Below are 22,000 nucleotides of genomic sequence, written 5' to 3' on the forward strand. Positions count from 1 at the left end.
GGCAGGGAAAATTTGAGGGAAAGGGATAGAAGATGGGAGCATTGCAAGAGGGAGGTGGTCGTAAGAAGGAAGGCACTAAGATGCACAGTAAAAGATAGCAGAGGAAAAACAGAAGATAAATGTATCCTTTGCCAGAGATAGCACCTCTCTTGTCAGGCGACAAAAAAATCCAGCTTTAAGAAAAGCCAGTTCAACCACCAAGAAATAGCAGGAACAATAGGGGTTTGCTAATTCACCTGTTGGAAGGCAAGCTTGTTAGCTTTTTGTTTTTGTTTGTTTGTTAAATATGATCTTTATTTCTAAAATGTGTTCACTACTTTTCTCATTTTGTCTTTGGAGGCGTATGTTTCCACTTACACAAACTTAGGAATTAAACCTGCAGAGGACTTCAATTTTCAGGGCTCTCAATTCCCTAGAATTCTGGAGTACTAAATTTACCTTAAAACATGTTAAAAATGGGAGTATGGACTGGATTCCACTAGCCCTTCTGTGCTGGGGACTGGTTGTAGACTAGCCTTGCTAGTTCAACTGCTCATCATAGTAGTAGTAATTAAGATGCGTTAGATTGTAAATTCTTTGGAGCACGGACTTTCTACTTATGTATTTGTACAGCACCTAGCACAAAGGGATCTCACAAAAGTGGGCGACTGGGCAACAAAATGGCGATGAAATTCAGTGTTGATAAATGCAAAGTAATGCACATTGGAAAACATAATCTCAACTATGCATGCAAAATGATGGAGTCAAGTGACTGCACATGTCCATTCCTCTGTAGGTGTGTGTGCAGTGGCGTGAGGCACCAGAGGGGTGCTTGCACTGCCCTGACTGGTACTGCTGAGGGAAAAATCTCCAACCACTGTGCATAAGGTGCACACATACACCTACAGTGGAATGGTATGTGCTACGTATCTCGAAGAACAACAGTTACGGAAAGGTAAGTAATCATTTTTTACCACTCAAGAAAGAGATCGAGTCCTCGTGGACAGTTCTCTGAAAACATCTATTCACTGTGGCAGTCAAAAAAACTAACAGACTATTAGGAACCATTACAAAACGGATAGATAATAAAATAATATAATGCCACTGTATAAATACATGGTACACCCCACCTTTTTACTGCATGCAGTTCTGGTCACCCCATCTCAAAAAAGATGTATGAGAATTGGAAAAAGTACAGAGAAGGGCAACAAAAATGATTAGGGGTATGGAACAGCTTCCATATTAGGAGAAATTAAAAAGAATGGGAGTGTTCAGCTTAGAAAAGAGATAACTAAAGGGGGGTTATGATAGAGGTCTGTAAAGTCAGGAATGGTGTGGAGAAAGTGAATAAGGAAGTATTTATCCCTTTGCATAACTAGGGCCCTACCAAATTCATAGCCGTGAAAAATGCATCACTGACTGTGAAATCTGGTCTTTTGTATACTTTTACATTATATTATACAGATTTAATAGGGAAACCAACATTTCTCAAACTGGGGATCTGGCCCCAAAAGGGGTCTGTGGGAGGCGGTGTTGCAAGGTTATTGTATTGCCACCCTTACTTCTGCACTGCCTTCAGAGCTGGGGGCTGGAGAGCGGCGGCTGCTGTCTAGGCACCCAGCTCTGAAGGCTGTGCCCCACCAGCAGCAGCAAAGAAATAAGGGTGGCAATACCATACTATGCCACCTGTACTTTCGCGCTGCCTTCAGAGCTGGGCAGCCGGAGAATGGTGGCTGCTGGCCAAGGGCCCAGCTCTGAAGGCAGCGCAGAAGTAAGGGTGGCGATACCGCAACCCCCCGCACAACCCTCTTTTGGATCAGGACCCCTACAGTTACAACACCATGAAATTTCAGATTTAAATGCCTGAAATCATGAAATTTCTGGTTTTTTTGGTTTTGTTTTGTTTTTTTTAAATCCTATGACTGTGAAATTGACCAAAATGGACCATGAATTTGGTAGGGCCCTACGCATAACATAAAAACCAGGGGTCGTCAAATGAAATTAATAGGCAGCAGGTTTAAAACAAAAGGAAGTACTTCACACAATGCACAGTCAACCTGTGGAATTTATTGCCGGGGATGTTGTGAAGGTCAAAAGTATAACTGGGTTCAAAAAAGAATTAGATAAGTTCATGGAGGATACGTCCATCAATGGCCATTAGCCAAGATGGTCAGGGACTCAAGCCCATGCTCCGGGTGTCCCTAAACCTCTGACTGCCAGAAGCTGGGACTGGACGACAGGAGATGGATCATTTGATAATTGCTCTGTTTTGTTGATTCTCCCTGAAGCATCTAGCACTGGCCACTGTTGAAAAGCAGGATATTGGGCTAGATAGACAATTGGTCTGACCCAGTATGGCCATTCTTATTGTGTCTCTCTCCATGAATGTTAAAATATTATGTGGGCACCTTCTGGAGATTACTGACACATTTCACTTGTCAAAAGTTAATGAAGGAAGGTGTATTTTCAATTGTCCATATGTACCTAAAGTTTACAATTGGAGATGCATTGATATTTGCATGAATCATTTGGAAAAATGATGCAATATGCCAGTATGTATGATCTATAAACTAATGTGATTCGTGTCAACTTCTAGTGACTTTGTTTCGGTATTTTATCTTGATCTGTTTTTTCATAATTCCCCAGAGGTAAAACAGTAAGAATAGTGGAAGAAGCTTGGAAAACAGTGTTTTGGATTTCTCCAGCTTTATCTCAGCCAGATAAACACACTTGTATGGTTTTACTGGTTTTCATTGTCTTACAATACAGCTGATATTTATTAGAATATAGATTCATCACTATCTGCTTGTTCTGTCTACAACTATCTTAAAGCATCTCTAGGTTTTTCCATATTCTCAATTGTATATTGTATTTTTCTTTAATGTCCTATAAAACCCTAAATGTTTTTGGGTCTTACTGATTCTCTGTTCTTTTGATTTCATGGTAGCTGCCATCAACAGTGACTTGAACTGACAATCTTCTGACTTTTAAAAATAATGTAAAGCTGGCAGTGCATTTTTAGTAGTGGGTCCTTGGCTCAGGAAATCACTACTCCACTTCTGTAGTATCAAAGCCCAGTTTTGATAAACTGCAGGGCACTCTGCGAAGACCTGTCAGTTTTTTACCAGACTTTTTTGGGAAGTAGAAAAGTGAGTGAGGTTTTGGAGTAAATGGCTGAGGGACTGTCTTTTTTATTTTGCAACCTTTTTTTGTTAAATATTATTTTTGGCATGAGAGAACATCTGTACGAATATGAAGTAAATTGCAAGATATTCAGTGATATATAACTTTTTGTGTATTAAAGTTCATTTTTTCTCATATTTCAAAAATAATCTTCTAAAGTTGATTCAAAATTCAACATAATAGAAAGTCTATAAGGAATGCTATTTATGTGAACATTAGATCATTCATGTATTCTGAATAAAGTTTATATTTATGATTCTATTTAGGTGCAGGATATGCCTTTTAAATGTAAGAGCAATCATTTTTTGAAAATGTTATAGTGAATACTTTGAATGCCGACTTACTGATCTTTCTGAATTAATTGCATTTGGATGTTGGAATTATGCCTTTGAACACTTTTAACAGTAATCCATAAAGGATATATATGTCTACATACCGTGGCAATATTTGAAATGTTTTAGATATAAACAAACTACAATATGTAGTACATAAAAAAATAAACCAAACAAGTTTTATTGATTCTAACATTAACTTAAAAAAATAAAATCAATAAATGTTTAAATAGTGATGTGGACCTAGTAGTTTATAGTCACTAATTATGGTGATGGCTATAATCCCAGCAAAGTGCAATTAACCAATCTGAAAGTACAGAAAAGAAAGGGAGAGCAAATATACGGTAATACAGAGAAGCAGAGATTGTAAAAACATAAGACTAATAAATTTCACTGGAATGATTTATGTTTGGCATGAAAGGAAATGTCCTCTTTTGGCCCTAATGACAAGGAAGCAAAAAAGAATATATTGGTGAAAGCAGAAAAGAAAAAAACTTGACCCATCCTAGAGACACTGTAGCTAGAGCTGTGAAAATAACCTGATTTGTGTTTTTGGTTTATTATCAGTTCTGAAAAATTGGGCAGGAAGGGTAAAATTAGTTTGGCCCGAACTGAAAATGACAGTTCTTAGCATTTTTGGCAAATTGAAAAAGTTGGGAACAACTTGTTTCTGGTTGAATTAAATATTTTGTTTTGGGAGCACTTTTAACTTTATTTTCTTTACAGGGGGAAAAAAAAAGACTAGATTGACAAAACCTGTGGTGCTGGTACAGCCCCTGTTCCCCTCCTTTATGATGGCACTCACCTGGGATGTGTGGCACCCTTGGGAGCAGGGACTTGAACCCAAATTTCCCCCCTCCCAGATGAGTACCCAACTATAGGGTATTCATTGGTAGGTCTCACTTAATCTCCGCTGTGGAAATTGTTCCACTTTGTATGAAATTGTTAAATAGTCATTGGCGCAGGGACTGGAACCCTGCCAGCTCAGTGTCCTAGCCACCAGGCTATAGAGTCATTCAATCTCACTCTGGCCCAGTGACTGTGGTTCACCAGAGGGGAGTTGTGGTCTAACAGGCCAGAGTTGCAGAGGATTAAAACCTTTCATGTTGCTTAGGGAGAGGAAGATCATAAATGGCTTTTTTGTCCCCATCTTTGCATGTACATCCCAAATGTCTCCCACCTGTGCACCTTCCATGGGACAGCACAACTGCCTTGGTAGGCAGCAGGCTCCCTTCCATACTAGCCACGTCCCATGGTCCCATATGCATCCCTGCTTCTTCTCCCTAACTCCACACAACCCGTCTCACTCCTACCAGGGCACCAGGCTGTAGCCCCTGGGACATTTGGATTGGTGGAGCAGGGATGTGAAGTTGTAGGGAGACCACAGTTTTGTAAAGAGTGCATGGAGTAGTAGTGCTTGAGCTGAACGGGGAACCTGTGGTGGAATAAGCAGAGCGGAGGGGGGCTGCACTTTGACGAATGGGAGAATCCTCTGTATTCTACTTCTTTCATCCCAAGCAAGCCCAATGCGCCCTATGCCCTTACCAATCCAGCTTTTAGGTATTCACATATATCTTGATGAGGGTTGTGGTTGATGGTGACACTCATTGGCAGAAGTGTGTTGAGGAACAGGGCTGTGGGAGATTATGGGAGGAGTCAGCTCTGTGCAACGCCAGTAGGAGACGTGGAACGGGGGGGTCCGGCATAGGAAAGATATTAGAAAATCTGTAAGATTTCTCCAGAGACACACTTGCTTAGCTTACAGTTAAGGTTGCTCAAGTGCACAGTCTCTCAACACAAACCATAAAACCAAAGGAAATCACAAGTACATAATCCAACTGCACACTTCAGTTGCGCGTTCAACTTACCTGTCATGCCACCTATATCACCCCACAACTACACAGACCTCCCTAGATTCAAATGAATGACACTGTGTTGATATACTACAATGCTAAACACTAACAGTTAGCTCTCTACAATGATATTTTCACATGATTACAAAATTCTCTTTTCATAACTCTTAACTGCATTACTTTCTCGCAAATTTCCTGCACAGATATCATCCCTCAGTTGTTTTACTTCTCTCACTGTATTACCACCATACCATAGTTCAGATATAACAACCACATGTTTAACTGTTCCCACAGACTCAACCTAAACACATTTTTCTAACTAATTTGGTAAGAACTGAGGTAAGCATTTGGTTGTAAGAGGGAGGTCTATGTGGTTTTTTTGTAATCTGGGATGGTGAGGTATGTTGAAAAGTGGGGGTGAAATGTATTTAACTTGTGACTTCCTTGGCTTTCATTGTGTTGGTAGGATGTGTACCTGAGCAACTTTAACTGGAGGCTAACACATATTTGTATGGAGATAAACAAGAAGTTGTGTGTAAAATTTCCTTTTTAGGACGAAAGGAGCCTAGGTCAGGGTACAGATAAGATAAGGAGCCTTTCTGTCTAGGTATTTAGTACAACTCCTGTAAGGCCCCAGTGTTGCAAAGTCCCAACTAAGAAGTCAAGCACACGCATAAGTCTTTGCAGGATCAGGCAAAAACCATTATGATTTGATTGTGTAAAGGCTTATGTAAAATAAATGGTGGTCTTGGTGCAATTCTTTTTGGACATGTTAGCACCCTTGTTGGCAATTTCAGGAAAGAAGCCAAAGATCGAATGGACATGAAAAATGAACCTCCCTATCAACCCCAGAGGAATGTGAACAAAATTAATCGGTAGCGTGAGAAAACTGCATTACTACTGGCCTTGTCCCTGTTCTGTTTGTTGAATAGAGGACTTCATTCTCAAGGACTGTCACTGTTACCATTTATGAACAATACAGTCCTCCAAATATTTACAAAAATGTAATATGACTGATCCTTAGGAATCCACACCTTAAAGTATAGGGAGGTACTCAAATAACATGATGGGTGCCAGGTTATTATAATTTAATATTTGCATTGCAGTAACACCTAGAGGCCTCCATCAGGAATTGGGTCCACATTCAGCTAGATGCTGTAAACGTGTGTGGAGAAGGGAGTAGGTTAACTTGAAATTGAATGATACGAGAGGTTACAGGATAAGTGTTTAGCAAAATTGTAGAATGGGGTATGTTGTGTTCTTTTCTGTCTTTATTCCACAGAGACACAGAGGCTTGGACTCGTGGATGGAAGCTCCACCCAGACTGATCATTTGGAATTTAAGGGGTTTGAATTTGAAAGATCATTGTTTGGCTCCTGAGGAGAGGGGGATCTAGATTGTGATCAGCAAGGGAAACACTGCGGAGGTTTTACAAGATTGCTTTCCCTAGTGGAGTAAGAAGTTGAAGGGTTACTGAATCCAACTGTTATGTATGTTATGTTTGCTCTGGTTAAATAAGTTTAGTGGTTTTTCAAACCCAGTAGTTGGAGGCATAGTCAATCGGTGGGTTTTGAAGAGATCTTCAGTAACATAAAATTATGAAAAGCAGCCAGAATCACTGACAAGAGGAAGATTAGAGGATAAAAGGGCTATTCTGATGATCCAGAAACACCAGTGTTGAATAAGGTACATGCCCAGGAAGAAGCAGGTTGTCGCCTCATATAACAGAAAGATCTTACAGTTTATGTAATTTTGATAGATAACACTTAATTGGTGGCTGATAATGACTTGTCACACTCATATTGCACCTGAAAAACCTCACAAATTAAATAACTAAAGAAACGCAACATAGCATTTTAGCTAAAGGACTCAACTTTGCTCCCTTTGCTCCCATTGACTTAAATGAGAGTAATATCAGGCTGAAAGTGTTTATTTTGGATTTGGATTTCCTGGTGGTTGGCGGAATAATTTTTCAAAGGAGGCCATTAAACATGCACATTTTAGAAGCTGAGTCAACTCTAACTGCATGTAAGAATTTAAGATGCTATGGTTTCATTTTACTGAAATGTCTCCTTAAATTCTACATCCAGCCAGTTATTTGAAGATGAATTTGTTATGCCACTTTTTTTTTTTAATGGAGGGTAAAGGTCTTCTGATTTGTCACATCATCTGTCTGTCCTTCAACAATTTTTTTAAAAAAATTAAAATCAACATGAATTGGTAGTTTAGTTTTGTTGCAATATTGATTTTAATTTTTTTTTAATGGGGACAGTATGAAATCTTCCTAATAACTAAGGCCTTCTTCCACTTAATTTGTGCTTTTGTTGCTACTAACAAATAATTTGCAGTATGGGTTTTCTGTACACCATTGATAGGATCTGTGTGCTTGTCATCCCAGTATGCTGGAAATGTTACACTCAAATCAAGGGTTCCTTTCTGGTTTTGTATGTCCTCACCTGCTCCTCACTGTAAATCATTGAGATGTCAAGTGTAGTGATTAATTAAGCTGCACGTGCAAGTGCTTTTTTTCACCTGTCAAGTAGGAAAGAAGACTTGCTATAGACAATTGTGTGATGCTGTTTAATTCACTTCTTGTTCCCTGAGCTGTGGAGTTTGCAGTAATGTTTTACATTTAAATTTTCATTCACATTTTTATAGCTGTAATTCAGTGTTGGTTTACGAATTTTAAATCTCACAAGGCATATTTACAGGAGGATATAAAGTATTATAGTAGCAGTTTTACATAAGTGAGCAAGACCAACTGTATATTATAGTGTTATCAAATGTTATATAGTCAAAAGTGTATTAGTTAGAGTAGTTCTAATTGGAGACAATAGATTAGTTTTTAAATAAATTGATTAAACCTATGCCACTAGTCTAACAGGTTTAATATTTGTGGTGATATTTTTACTGTAATGAAGGATTTTAAAATATTTTATGGAAAGTACTTTTGGTCCATTCTGTGTGCAAGATTTTAATATTCTATGCTCAGTTTCTTGTGTGTATGTATTATATGCCTTGTATAGTACACTATCTATCTATATGTGTGTGTGTGTGTATGCGCACATGTGTATGTGTACAATTTTATTGGAATTTGGAAAGCTTGAATGTTTGTTTCACTCTTTTTCAGGCAAGTAGTAAAATTAAATTGTATTGTGATCTTAATCTATTATTAAAAGGTCCGGGAAAGGAAGATTACAAGGTAGATTCAGGTTTTGAATCAGTTTTGCCATTGGTTTAGCAGCGGGTAGGCAGGCAGATGCCTGCTCAGAGTAGAACCTATTGCCATTTTTCACCATTGATAGAGTAGCCTTTCAGAGTCAATGAGCTCTGTCAATGTGAGCTTGTCAAGGCTACAACTTCATAGACCTGAGAGGCGGTTTGAGAGGTCAGCCCTTTTCAGGTTTGCTGTGATGCAAATGAACTTTAATGCTTAAACAACTATTGGAATTTTTATGTCTGCTCCTTGTTCTTTTTTCTTCACAAAGTCATTGACGAGACATTCAGTGCTTTTTAAATTGGAAGTTGCATTGTGCTAAAGACCTAGTACAGATTTACGGAGGGCTGAAAGCAGTTAGATCATGTTCTTTTCATGGTGCGATTAGAATCAAATCGATTTCCCTACAGCCTTCAGCATTCAGATGGCAATTTTAACAAAGCTTGGGGGCTAGACAAGGGACAAAACGACTGAACTGAATGTTAATTACACTCTGCAGCCTTATTTTCTTTTGATTTGGAGCTGACTGGCAACTAAATTAACAAAAGTGTGACCATAACTGCTGCCCTATTTTCATTTAAAAGGAGAGCAGACTCTAAAAGGCTATCTTTACAAAGAAACAAGTTAGGTCTGCTGATCATAGTTAAAGGATACTGTCTTAAAAAATAGTACTAGTTATAATAATAATAATAATTAATAATAAACAAAAAGAAACCCTGAATTCCAAAAACTGATTAAATAAATTTAGTCACTGACAAAGCCACCTCTTCTTGTAATGTCTGCTTTTAAAATATAATGTAGTAGAAACACAACCCAATAATGATTATTCATAGATTATAATTAATTTATTTTTAATCATATGACCATAGCTCAGGCTTAAACATGTTTGATGTTGAAAGATTGTATGGTAACTAGGGAGCAAGTAGCTGACTTTAAATAAATATTAACATTTTGCATTTGAAATGCCAAGCCAATCATTTGAAAACAGTTGTTTAATTTTTATTTTATTCAGCTCATACTTGCTTGACACACAGATTTCTAGTTTGTGATTGTTAGTGTTTGTTTATACTACCTCTGTTATTTTGCAATAATAACAGCAAGATGCTTCCCACTTCATCCCCATTGCTTTGTAAGGAAGCTGCAGCTGCACTAAGTTGCAGTTGATCCTTGTCAGTACTGCGTCCTTTTGCACCTGCAGCTCTGTTGGTCTCATCTTAACACCTGGCATCATGAATTATCCTCTTTTATTCGTACTTGCTAGCAAATCCCATTAAGGGCTGAGCAGTATACATTGCGGCAGTCAAATGACCATAAATGTCAGAGTACATTTCTAAAATGTAAGTATAACTAAATTATTATACTCAGATACTCAAAATATCTGTAGGCGTGAAGCTGTACTTCAAAAAGATCGCTGTTTTTCATTACATTTTGCATACATGAAGATTGATTGAGAAGTTATTAGAATTGCATAGATGCAAAATTTCAGTTGTAAAGATTTATCAAGGTTTAGATTTCAAAATATCAGAATTCTTTGCATGAAATGTCAAATGTAAAAGCACAGATATCCACATTTTCAGAATCTGAAATATTGGTATTGCACTGCATTTTTGTGTAAATCATAGATTTTTTTTTTTTTTTAACCACTTAGCATTTGTGCAAGTTACCATCTTAAGTTTCTGTATCTGGATTTTCCTGGCTAGTTTTCAGAGCTAAAGATATAAAAGATTTTCTTTAAGGTGTTGGTTAGATATTTATATTTGATCTCTTGCATTACAAAATAAAGTTTACAGCATCTTTCAGCTGTTCAAATAGTGATGTTTTGGAAGGAGTATATTCACATTCTTACTGAGACTTAAAAATTGTCTGAAAATTGCTGTTGAGTACTCTTAGAAGACATTTTTAAGTCCAAGCAATTAAAACATATGTATGAACCATTGTGCTCAAAAGTTGTAATGCTTTTTTCACATTGTCTTTTTACTTTTTAAAAAGGGTCATTTCTGCTCTAGTTACTGTTTAATACTACAGAAGTTTTGATAGTATTGCAGACCACCCTGTACTCAGTCACTGTCCTATACCTCTCCCCTTTTCACACAAAAGCAGCTGCAAAACAAAGTTTTTCTAAAACCAGTCAAGAGTAAAATTCTTTCTCATTTGTCTTCCAGACACGAAGATCGATTGAGAAGTTATTAGAATGGGAAAACAATAGGTTATACCACAAGGTGAGTGCCGCAGGGAGCAGCTTCGTACTGTTGGAGTCTGAATTGCACAGTATGGAAACAGATGCTTTTGTTGAACGAAAAATATGAAAGGTGGACAAATGGGCTAGTCTGTGTGCTGCAATAAAATACAGCTCATTTTTCTTCTTTTTCTTTCCTCCTTGTCTAGCTGTGCTTGCATTGGAGACTGAGCAAAAGGAAATGTGAAACGAATAACATGATGGAATATGTAAGTTAAAGGGCTGTTTTGTGAGTTTCTCTATTAAATGATCATTTATTTTGCTTCTGATCTTATTCTTTTCATGATTATTAATCAGTAAAGGTGTCAGGAGCTTAATCGCCTGAGTGCAAGGATTTTCTACGGTTCACAGATGCATGGTTTCATGTGCAGGACTGATTTATAAAGTTATGAATGACTTGAAAACAAGGCTTCACTGTGTTCTGAAAAATAATAAATTAATTGCCAAGATAAAATAGCTTGAACGTGTGTTGATGGAGTGTGAAATTTTAGATGCTGTATAAAGAATAACCACAACTTTGGTTACGCAGCAAGTCAGATATGGCTGTTTTATATAATGCTAATCAAGTCTAAAAGTATGGAAGAAGACCTTTCAGCTAAGCTGTTGGAGCTTAAGAAACCTTTAGCCTTTATAGATATTAACTGTCCCATATCTCAACTGTCTTGAAAGTATCTTTATCTTTAATAGGGTTACTAAAATATTTTTAAAATCAGTCTTATAAGTAAGCTACAAAAGACACTTGGGTTTGGTTTTTATTCCCTAAAAAGTTCTCAAGTTATAGAAATATATATGCTGAAAAGTTGCATCCCTTCTACAGTCAGTCAGTATGGGATTTCAGTTTGCTCACCTAGCTGTTTTCTTGCTCTTTTATTTGTTTTCTGTTTTATTACTGTTTTCAAAAGGTTTTGAGTGCAGTCAAGGGCGAATGAGTGTGGTGAGATGAGTCTGTTAAATTGATTAAATCATTGAAATATGTAGGATTTCCTTAATAGGAGAAGCGAGTGGGCCAGGAAGGGGTTAACTATTGAAAATAAAGACTAACCTGGGAGAAATACTTAGGGTAGCACTTCTTAAATATGCATGGCCTTTTGTTATGTGATATTTTGTCTATTCTTTGAAACAATAAAGCCATCATAGACAGCATATAAAATAGTGTTTAAATAATTAGAAATTATCTTAAAATCATCTTTTCACTGCTAGCATTCCCCTTTCTTCCATTTTCACACTAAATCCTATTTCTAGCCTGAAACATAAAAGATTTTTAATGTCTCTTTTCACAGAATAGCTCTATTCACTAAACTGAATAAGTAGATTTTTGTATCATTATCTATTATATAAAACATGTTAATTTATGATGAGATGCATGATATTTCACTATAAAAAGAAAATTTCAGTAAGCTGTTTTGAGCTGACCTATATGACGATGTCCTGCTTTTTCATCACTGAATGCTTCTGTTTTTCTACAGAAGTAGTTAGCATTGTCACCTCAAATCCTTTACAGACTAAACTGAAACTAAGCAAAAGAGGCTACAGGTCTTTTTTATTAATTTTGGAAGGTGGCTTATTAGAGTTTAAACAAATGTTCACCTTTTATTAGGTGAACTTGTATAAAATTATAGTCACTTTTTATATAGTGGACATTCTGTTAACTAAAGATTTTAAATCAATTGGTCTACTTACAGGAGTAAAGTTAAGCTTGTGCATAAGTGTTTGCAGGATCAAGATCTAAGAGTGAGAAATATTTTTAAAAGCTTCTAACAAGTTAGCTGTAGAAATATTTAATATCGTTATTTTAATCCAACATTGATTTTCCACAGAACTTGTGTTCTATTCTTTCATCTGTAACTAGTTAAGATGCTGGTCGTATTAAAGCTGTTTTGAATTTTCCATTTATAAGTTAACTTTAAAAAGAATTGGGGGGGAAAAATTAAGCTAAGACTTTAACAAATGAATGCCAAAAGTGAGGCTCCTATATCCATATTTAGGTATCAAAACCTTCTTGTAGACAAGCCCTATTTAATCTGTTGGTTTTGATGCTAAAGAGTATACAAGTTGTTTCACTCCACCAGTATAAAAAATGACTTGCACCGCTTCAGCTTATTCTAGTTTGAAACATGGCCTGAATTTCAAAAGCACTCAGCAGCCCAATTGAGGGCAGTGGTGCTCAGCATTTTTGAAAATCAAACTATTTACTTAGGTGCCTACATTTATATTTAGAAGCCTAACTTTAAGGTTTTGAAAATCTTGGCCTCAGTGATCAAATCCGTGGATTAAACATCCCCTCCCGCTCCCCCCCCCCCCCACACTCATACACACCTTTTTATAAAAGACAGATGAGGCATTTATCCTTTAAACAGCCAGCTAGTTTTCTCCTATACACCCAAATGTACCTACTGTTTCAGGTAATAGGCTTTTTATATGATAGGTTTTTGATGATGAAACATTGTATTAGTTCAGAAACGTTTAGGAATGCAATTTTAATTGATTAGAAGAAAGGCTACCTCTTTTTACCAGTGTGCTTTGAATTGCACAGTTAGAAACCAATAAAATTCAATTACATTCCTTTGTTGAACAGAGTAGAGTGTTAGGAGTCCCAATCTTACTGATGTGTCAGTAATTTTATGGACAATTTTATGGAGGAGGAAAGTTTTGAAAGGGTAGTTTTTCTTAAGATGCCCTTCAACACACACTAAGGGATAGATTATATTCAGATATGTTATATTGATGGCCTCCTATAGCAAAATGACTCACACATTAGAATCTAGGTCTGAATATTCATGTTGAAACATAAGTCAAGTTTCTTTTTACCTACCTGAGAATTTGTTTGATATGGAGATGGCCTTGAAATATGTAAGACAGAAGATTAGTGGAATAGTAATTAGTACTTTTTATGGAAAATCATTGAAACTATAAACATTTTTTTTTAATTTTCAGTTGTTGCAAAACTGATCTGAACTGAGAACAACTGTTGATAGTTTGGTTATAAAGTTATTCTTGCATGTAGTTATCTTCTCTTTTTAACATTCATGACTTTACATTTTGTTAGAAAAAAATTGAGGCAGTTAGCTGAGTTTGTCAATGAATAATTAGCTGGTGGCTTATTTTAACATGACCTGTGAGCCATACGTTTCTCTATCCCATCTGATACTCTGGCTGTTAAGGTTTACTGCCCTTAGATAGGCACATGATGTGTATGTCATTTCCTAGTGGTCCCTTACCTAAAAAGGGTACCATGGCCCTTGATTGTTCATTCCTTCCTCTCTCCCCACATTTTTAGATAATTGCAAACAAATTTTTTGAGTGGTTGCTGTGATGAATTTCAGTTAATGGATAAGACTGATGCCAAGTTTCATTAAATTTGTTTTTCTTTTTATACAGGTCATTCTGATAGAATTTTTACCAAAGACACCGATTTTTCGACCAGATTAGCATTTGCTTTATTTATAGAGACTTATCCAAGTATGTTGTCTTTCCAATGGTGCCTTGCTTGGTGCTCTCCTGGTGGTGATATAGCATTGGTTCTACAAATTATTGTGGTGTTTTTTGTTCTTTTTGTTTTTTAATAACAGCATGTTCTAAGTGCATTTTGTCAAAATTTGCAAAAGTCATTTCATGCAAATGTTAAGTACTACTTAAGTTATTACTTGTACTTATTATGTTTGTTAATGTATCTTGATTTTCAGAGAGTCCTTTATATGTGTGTGTGTGTATATATACATAACATAAATATACAGCTGAAAATAGCCTACAAGCGAGCAGACTTTTTTTAACCCATAATACGCATAATGAATTGACTGTAAATTGTGGAAGTTCTTTTAATCTTTAACCTGTATACCTAAGTAACTTCTATGACCCTCTCCAGATTTTGCCTGTGACATTCTAGTTGTATATTTTTATTTTCCCTTTTTTTGCGGTGGGTGGGGGAACGAAGGTAATATCAGCCAGCCACCTCTACTGGAATAATAAGCTATGCGTGTTTGAAACTGTCCATTTTGGAACCCAAATGTCAATGCACCATTAGAAGTCTCTGTGCTCTTTTGTGAAGAAATCTATCAGCTGGTTCTGAAGAAATTGTACCTTAAAGGTTAATAAACCAGAATTCAAAGTATTTTACTTAGACTAGAAAAATAATGGAAAGGTTTGCATGCATCTAATGATTACTAGAGCTCAGGATCACAAAAATACATTAGTATTGCAACTTATAATGTATATATCTTAATTCAGGTTAATGCCATGTAACAGCTTTACTCTTTACTTCTTATTGTTTACCAGATCTTGTACACAAGGGTGCAAAAATATTTGTTTCAGTAAATTTATTGTCCCAAGAAAATATTTTTCGGGTTTTTTAGGGTTTTTTTAAAATGCATTTATAACCTCACACAGGCAGTTGTTTGAGAGAAATCTTGAAAAATACAGTTCCAGACACAAATGCAGATGGATGCCATGTATCACAAAATTAGTCAAAGCAGGGTACACTGGACAATAGTGAGAACTTAAGAAATGTATTGGATAAATATTTATTGCACCCTGATTTCTTCCCATTTAGGTTTACAAGGTTTATTTTCTACACAAATACGATTTAAAAAAAAACTGGATATGTGATGTATGCTTGGGTCAGGCCAGTTCTGTTTCATTCTGTTACTTATCTCACTTTGTTGTACATATCTTCATATATGTTTGTTTTTAATAGCTACTCAGAAATCTTATTTTTTAGTTTGTTCTTTGTATGTCTGGAATTACCATACATGAACATTAATGTATGCTAAGAAACTGTTCCTCATACATCTGTGGTAGCAAGCAATAATGTGAATTACTATGACAAACAAATATACTCTGCATAATATTCATATGAATGAAAAGTTGATATCACTACATGAATACCTTTCTCTTTTTACTCTTTTAAATACAAGTTTCATTTCTCATTAATATATACAAGTACCTGGATGTTATGAACTATTTTTGTATACGTCTTCAAAATAGTTATTCTCTAGAAATCTTCACTAGCGAATGTCATATTTATTGTTTGATATTGGGAGCTGTCTAGAAAGGTCAAGGGTTTTCTCTGAATTATCTTAATCTGTGTTCTCTATATATGCCCCAGAATAGAGATCTTCCATTACTCATCTTTTATCTATTGAAGAAAGGAGCTCTTATGTTTTTTGTGTAAGCTGCAGGTATGCTTTACTGTTATCAAAGTTCTCAATGGACTGTATAAAATAGCTTTTTCATAGACGTATTGTTGAGTATCTGTTATCCCTTCCAGTTCTCCATTGGTATTTCATTAATGAAGAAGTGGCTGAAAGATTTTCACTTGAGGTATATCTCTTGTAAAGTTTATATGTGGTACTACCCTGTGTTAACACAAGAGCCATGACTGCTCAAGGTGTCAAATTTGTATTAACCAAATGGATGTCTGTCTAATTTTATCAGACTTTGCAGCTCATTTTTGAAACTTCTGTATCACCCTTTGAATATCTGTTGTAGAAATCCAAATTAGAGCTTTTGTAGATCAAAAACTTTGGAAATTCCTTGATATGAAGGACAAGTCAAAATATATGAAATGCTCTAAGAAGCAGTTCTTATCACACTCAATGTCTCTGACTTGGGTTGGCCTCCAGAGAGACTCAGGAGTTTGGAATCATTGAGGCAGTTATGGCTGACCAAGATTTTTAAATCTTCGTGGTTTCTCCTGTCAAAGTAGACCATTCATCCAGTAGTAGTTATAAAACTTCTTTACACGAAACCCTTAACCCCTGAAAAAAAATAATAGAAATTGGAGATGGTAAAGACCTTAAAAAGTCATCAATTTAATCTCCGTAGCAGCCAGTAGGGATTTTTTTTAACATAATTTCTAGTGTTTTGTCCAACCTGCAGTAGGTTTACGTGTCTCTAGCAATAATTTCATTTCCTATGAGTCCAACTACCAAAATTAAACAATTTATAGTTTGGGCAGGCCACAAGACAATGGTAAGGAGAAAAGGGAATCAAAATGCTACTTTCTTTTGCAGGATATTTTCAGGCTGCCCTTTTATAATTGAAAAGCAATTAACACACTAGACTACTCTGTGTGTTAACTGCTTTACAATTATAAAGGATAGCCTGAAAATATCCTACAAAAGAAAGTAACCTTTCTGATTCCCTTGAACTAGTTATCTTTGCTTGAACTGTGAAGGCTGGATATGCACTTAAGATTTCTCATTTGTATTCTTTTTAATTAACACAGTATCTAGTTATACCTATTTAACCTTTAGCGTGAAAAACTGGTGCTAAGGGCATCAGTGACTGTATTTGAAAGTTATTTTAGATAGTTGATTGTAAATGCAGTTGCCTTTAATGGTTTGGCCAGGATTTCTCTTTCTTTCCATAGAATAAGCAAAGAAAATGAGTTGTCTCCATCATCAAAAGATGCACTGTAGTTATTGGGGAAAAGGTTCCCACTCCAGAGGGCTTTGAATCAGGCCCTACGTGAGAAGTCCTGATGGTATAATACATCTGCAAGAACCCTTAACAGTTGGCCATTGGTTAAGGTTTGAAGCTTCCAGTGCAATTTGCAGAGTTTGCAGTGGGCTGTTAATCAGAGGAGGGAATCTTTATAGATAAAAGTTACATAAAGCTATTAAGCATTTGAAAATCCCTTTGGTAAGGGTACTTTTTAATTTTACAAGTAAATCCAAGAGTCCGTTACACCCATCAGAATAACAGAACTTTTCATTACCATATGCCGTGGATTCTGAGGACTTGCAGTAGTAGAATTCTAAATATCATAGGAAAGGGTTAAAAACTGTTTTCCCCCAGATAGTTACCAATTTCAGTGTTGCTAACTCATGATTTTTATCACAAGCTCCTGGAGGCAGGTGATTAAGTTAGAATCTCAGCTTTTTTTTTTTTTTTTTTTTTTTAAGTAAATTTCTAGCCCTCCTATTTGCAGGTAAAAGTTTGAATATATGAACCCTAAAGGCTCAGAAACTAGAAGGAAAAGGAAAAGAACCTCAAATTTATTTATTTTTTTAAATCAAGAGACATTTAAACAAATCTATCTTTGAGGGGGAGTGACTCATGATTTTTGAATACTTGAGGTTGGTAATCCTGCAGATTGCTGATCCAGAAAGCTTAATACTGAACAATTTAAAGAGATACATATATGGGACATGTACCTCTTAAGTCTGATAACCTGCGCCTGCAGGAAAAAACAGTGATGGGAAGGACTTTAGCTAAATAAATAAATAAATATTAGTGGCTCTAGTCTACACTTCAAAGCACTGCATTTTTGTAGATAAGGGCTTTCTCCCTTATCTGAGGTCAAAATTTTGAATGTGAAGGATACTTAAAATAAAGCAAGGATGCATCCTAGTCTCAAAAGATGTCTTGGATTTATTGTAGCAGCCCAGTAGTATGGGTAGTGGCCTTCAGCTGGCTGGCTTTGGATCCATGACTAAAATCAAGTTCTTGCTTAGATAATTTGCTATTGAAAGGACAGTGTTTCAGAAGAGAAATCTGTATTCATCATCATTACTAATTTGCTCCAATTTCTGTGATTCTTTCCCCAAAAGCATCCTTCCCATCCTGTTAAGTGTACACTATATAATGATTTTGTTGGCCACACTTAGATGAAAATATAATTCTTGAGGCATTAATAGGAAAGATAACAGAGTTAATAGGCTGAATAGGCCTGTCTCCATGAAGGCTTATTTTACAAATTGCTTCCCAGAAGGTTACTTGGATTTTAGTATGCATGACTATTTAAAATATAATCAGCCTGTGGCCAAGGTAGCCCACTTCACTGTGTGGTGTGAGGATGTTAAACACAATGAGCATTTTAGATCACTAGATAAGGATAGATGAATTCCCTTGCTGTAAATGCAGAACCTGAATGTTTCCAAGGAAGACTAGTTCTACATTGAAATGCTTTCCATATGCTTCCCTTTTCTATGACAGTTATGTGTGTAAACTGAGTGAACCAGGATTTTCTGGTATTGATAAATGCAAATGTTCTTTTTGCTGGGAGACTTAATCAGTGAGTGCCAGTGGAAAAAAGTGCAGTGGAAGCAAATGCTCTTGCTACTGTGTGATGGGACTCGTGTGCCATATCCTTAGTTAATGCAGTGCTCTAGTTTGCCGCCAGATTAATATATTCAGCTTTGTTAGTAACAGCGTGTCTAACTTTGGACTTTGTTATTGTCCACTGATATAGCATAATTCTTTGCCCCTGGAATCTCCTGGAAAAATGAGAGTCAGTGTGATTTGCTATGTTTTGAGACTGGTTGTTAAAAAAAGAATCCTCTAAGTTCTGTGTATTAAATTTCATTTTGTCAGTGTATATCCCCACCACATCACAGCTGGATGAAATGGATTTTTTGTAACCTAGATCGTTTTGTTTAATTGGAAGACGCTCTTTTAAAAGTTCATCCAGGCTTATTTCCTTTGATATTGCTTCATTAAAATCAGCTTGTCTTGGAGAAAATGAAGTTACACTCTCCCATTTACCCTCAGGAGTCAAGCATTTGTGAAAGTTACAATGAGGCAATGGTGCAATCAAGGTAATTGTAATAAATTTTAGTTAGGAAGGCAAGGTGCAAAAGGCTGAACATAGAGCTTGGTAACAGAACTCTGAGTGTACTTCAAAATGGGTTTCTTTCTGTATCAAACGGTATTGAAGGATGAAGGTTATGTCAAGGCTAATTGAATCCCTTTCCTGAGCTTTTGTAGACAGTGTTCTAATTCCCACTACATTTTGGGTCTCCAGCAAGTGCCTCATTAACCTTTTTGGCTGTGCCCTAATTGATAGAGATTTCTCCAGCTATGCTACTTATGAGAAACACTTCCACCTTAAGGATAAAGCATCTTCTACCTTTCTGTTAACTGGGTAACTTTAGTTTAAAACTTAAGATATCTAGCTCAAAAAGGAATCATGGATAAAAGCGGGGCAGCCTTAATTACACACCAGTCTTTTCCAAAGCTAGAGCCTGTAATGCATGGTTAATTGTTTTCAAAGAAAAATCTTAACTTGTGCATACAGCTTCTGTCATGTGACAACATATATAAAACCCAAGAGTTAGGATCCAGTGAGGATAGCTTAAATTCAGGTAAAATAAGTAGATTTTGTAGCTGGTTGTCTTTATTGAAAAGGAACTGTTAAATGTTCACCTTTAAGAGGCAGATATTACATTTTTAATGGTCCCTGCAGTTTATTTTTCTCTCTCTAACAAATATTGAAAATTACTTTGCCTCGAATGTCAAAAACTAGGATTCGTCATTGTAATCTAAAAATTTTGTTTCAATCATTTTTATTTTGTAAAAATGGGGTGGTTGATCTATTTTATAGACCATGCTTTAGCAGCCTTTTATAAATCAAAATATGGTGGTGCAGTGTAATCCTAAAATACTTTAAGGTGGGTCTGCGTATGGAGGAACTTTCTTAACAAGCTTTAAAAGTTGGTTTATGATCTCTTATGTTATGGTTGCAACACACTGTCTAATCCATCAGAATATGCTTTGTATATATTTTAAAATAGAAGGTTTTTTTCAGAGAGTAAATTGTTTCAAGGAAATTCGAGTAGTTGAGTAGTTCAGCATTAAAATGTGTAACTTATTCGGTTTCCTTAAAAGACCTAAATTTTGCAGTGAAAATGCTGACCTAGGTTCAACTAAAATAAAGACAATTTACTGTAGATTGTATGGGCTAAATTAATCCCTCTGTAACTCAGCTGATTAAGTGAAGTTCCAGAGAGTTACCTTTGGCTGTATATGGTTAGTAAAATCCTGTGAAACACATTATAAATCAGTAATCCTAAAAATGACATAAGAGATCTGTCAAACTGGCCAAATAAACAAACTTGTTAAAGTAACCACACTGCATCAGTCTATGTTAAAAAAAAAAAAAAGGGGGGGGGGGCAATACATGTACTTTACATTAAGATTTAGTAGCAGTATCCCAAATACTTAAATTCAAAAGTAATCATGTCACTTAAGGATATCCTGGTAATAAACAGTTGAGAATATTAGAAGGATTGGATTGCTGTGACTTGACTATATTAGCATTACTCTTCAGATATTTTAAATCCAGGGTGAGTGACTGAAAGCTTAAAGGCCAGTACTATGTTAATAGTGAGGGGAGGGAAAGGAAATGAGTGAGGAGAGGATAGTTTTAAAACTGCACAGTTGTAATTACGCATATTTAACAGTATTTAACCACGTCTGCTACTATTACTGAAGTTAATCTCTTGTTGAATTTTACAACTTTGATGCATTAAATAACCTTCTGTTAGTTTTTTCTGGCCTGACCCAGGATTGGAATGGATTCAAATACAAAACCTTTTTAAAGCAGTTAAGTTGTAGGTATTACAAACTAATAAAATAATTGTGACACTATCTAATCAGGCTTATTTTCTTTTATAAAATATGTGAAAGCTGTTTTATGGCATAATAGCTTATTTTAAGTCTTGAGAGACAAGGTGAGCGAGGTAAGAGCTTTTATTGGATCAACTTCTGACAGTGAAAGACAAGCTTTCCTTCTTACACAGAGCTCCTCTTCAGGTCTGTTTTAAATCAGTTAATACTTCAAATCTGATTTAGAGAGAATGAAAAATCAATTTTGAGTGATTTACTGTTCATAAACTCTCTAGAACTGCAGTATTCAAACTGGATAGACTTGCTTACACTGAATTTTTCAAACTAGCTTTTATTTAACTCTGTGGTTAAGTTCTTAAGTATTTCATACCAGAGTGCTATTGGTATTACTTGGTATATATATTACCATTATGGTGGAGTAAATAACACCATAGTTAAGGCTGTGTTTCAACTTTGTTTTATATACTACTTACACAGTTAATATATAATTTCCATCCAATTGACAAAGTCACCAGCTGATTCCCATAAGAATCATTGTTTCATTACTTCATATTAGGCAAGTCTCCCAGACTGTCTTACAAAACCTAGTAATGTTCCTTAAACCGAACCTTAATAAGCAATATTAACTCTACTTCTATCCAGTGCTTTGAGGAGAGCATTGAATTTAATCAGCCAACTTATTTCTTTATGTATGAAACATTTTACCCTCTTCGGTTACTCTGCTTAGGAAATCCCTAACAGCCTCTTTTTAGATATATTTAAAAAAACGCCCTGGAACTATTCTGAAGCATGCAGGGTGTTGTAATTTCAGCTTGCAAAGCGGTATGATACAATGTTGCTGAGCAGAAAAGCG

General features: G+C 35.9%; 1 protein-coding gene across 1 annotated transcript in view; it reads left to right on the forward strand.

Moving 5' to 3' along the window:
* The window catches only part of CHIC2 (cysteine rich hydrophobic domain 2), a 47,339-nt gene extending 26,171 nt beyond the window's left edge, over positions 1 to 21,168 (forward strand). Inside the window, exons 4-6 of the mRNA XM_034771918.1 lie at positions 10,727 to 10,783; positions 10,950 to 11,009; positions 14,179 to 21,168. Coding sequence (XP_034627809.1) covers positions 10,727 to 10,783; positions 10,950 to 11,009; positions 14,179 to 14,229 — 168 coding nt within the window. The 3' untranslated portion in view covers positions 14,230 to 21,168. The remainder of the gene's footprint in view (positions 1 to 10,726; positions 10,784 to 10,949; positions 11,010 to 14,178) is intronic.
* Positions 21,169 to 22,000: the final 832 nt, after the last annotated feature.

This window comes from Trachemys scripta, chromosome 5, assembly GCF_013100865.1.
Source record: "Trachemys scripta elegans isolate TJP31775 chromosome 5, CAS_Tse_1.0, whole genome shotgun sequence".
Lineage (NCBI taxonomy): Eukaryota > Metazoa > Chordata > Testudines > Emydidae > Trachemys > Trachemys scripta.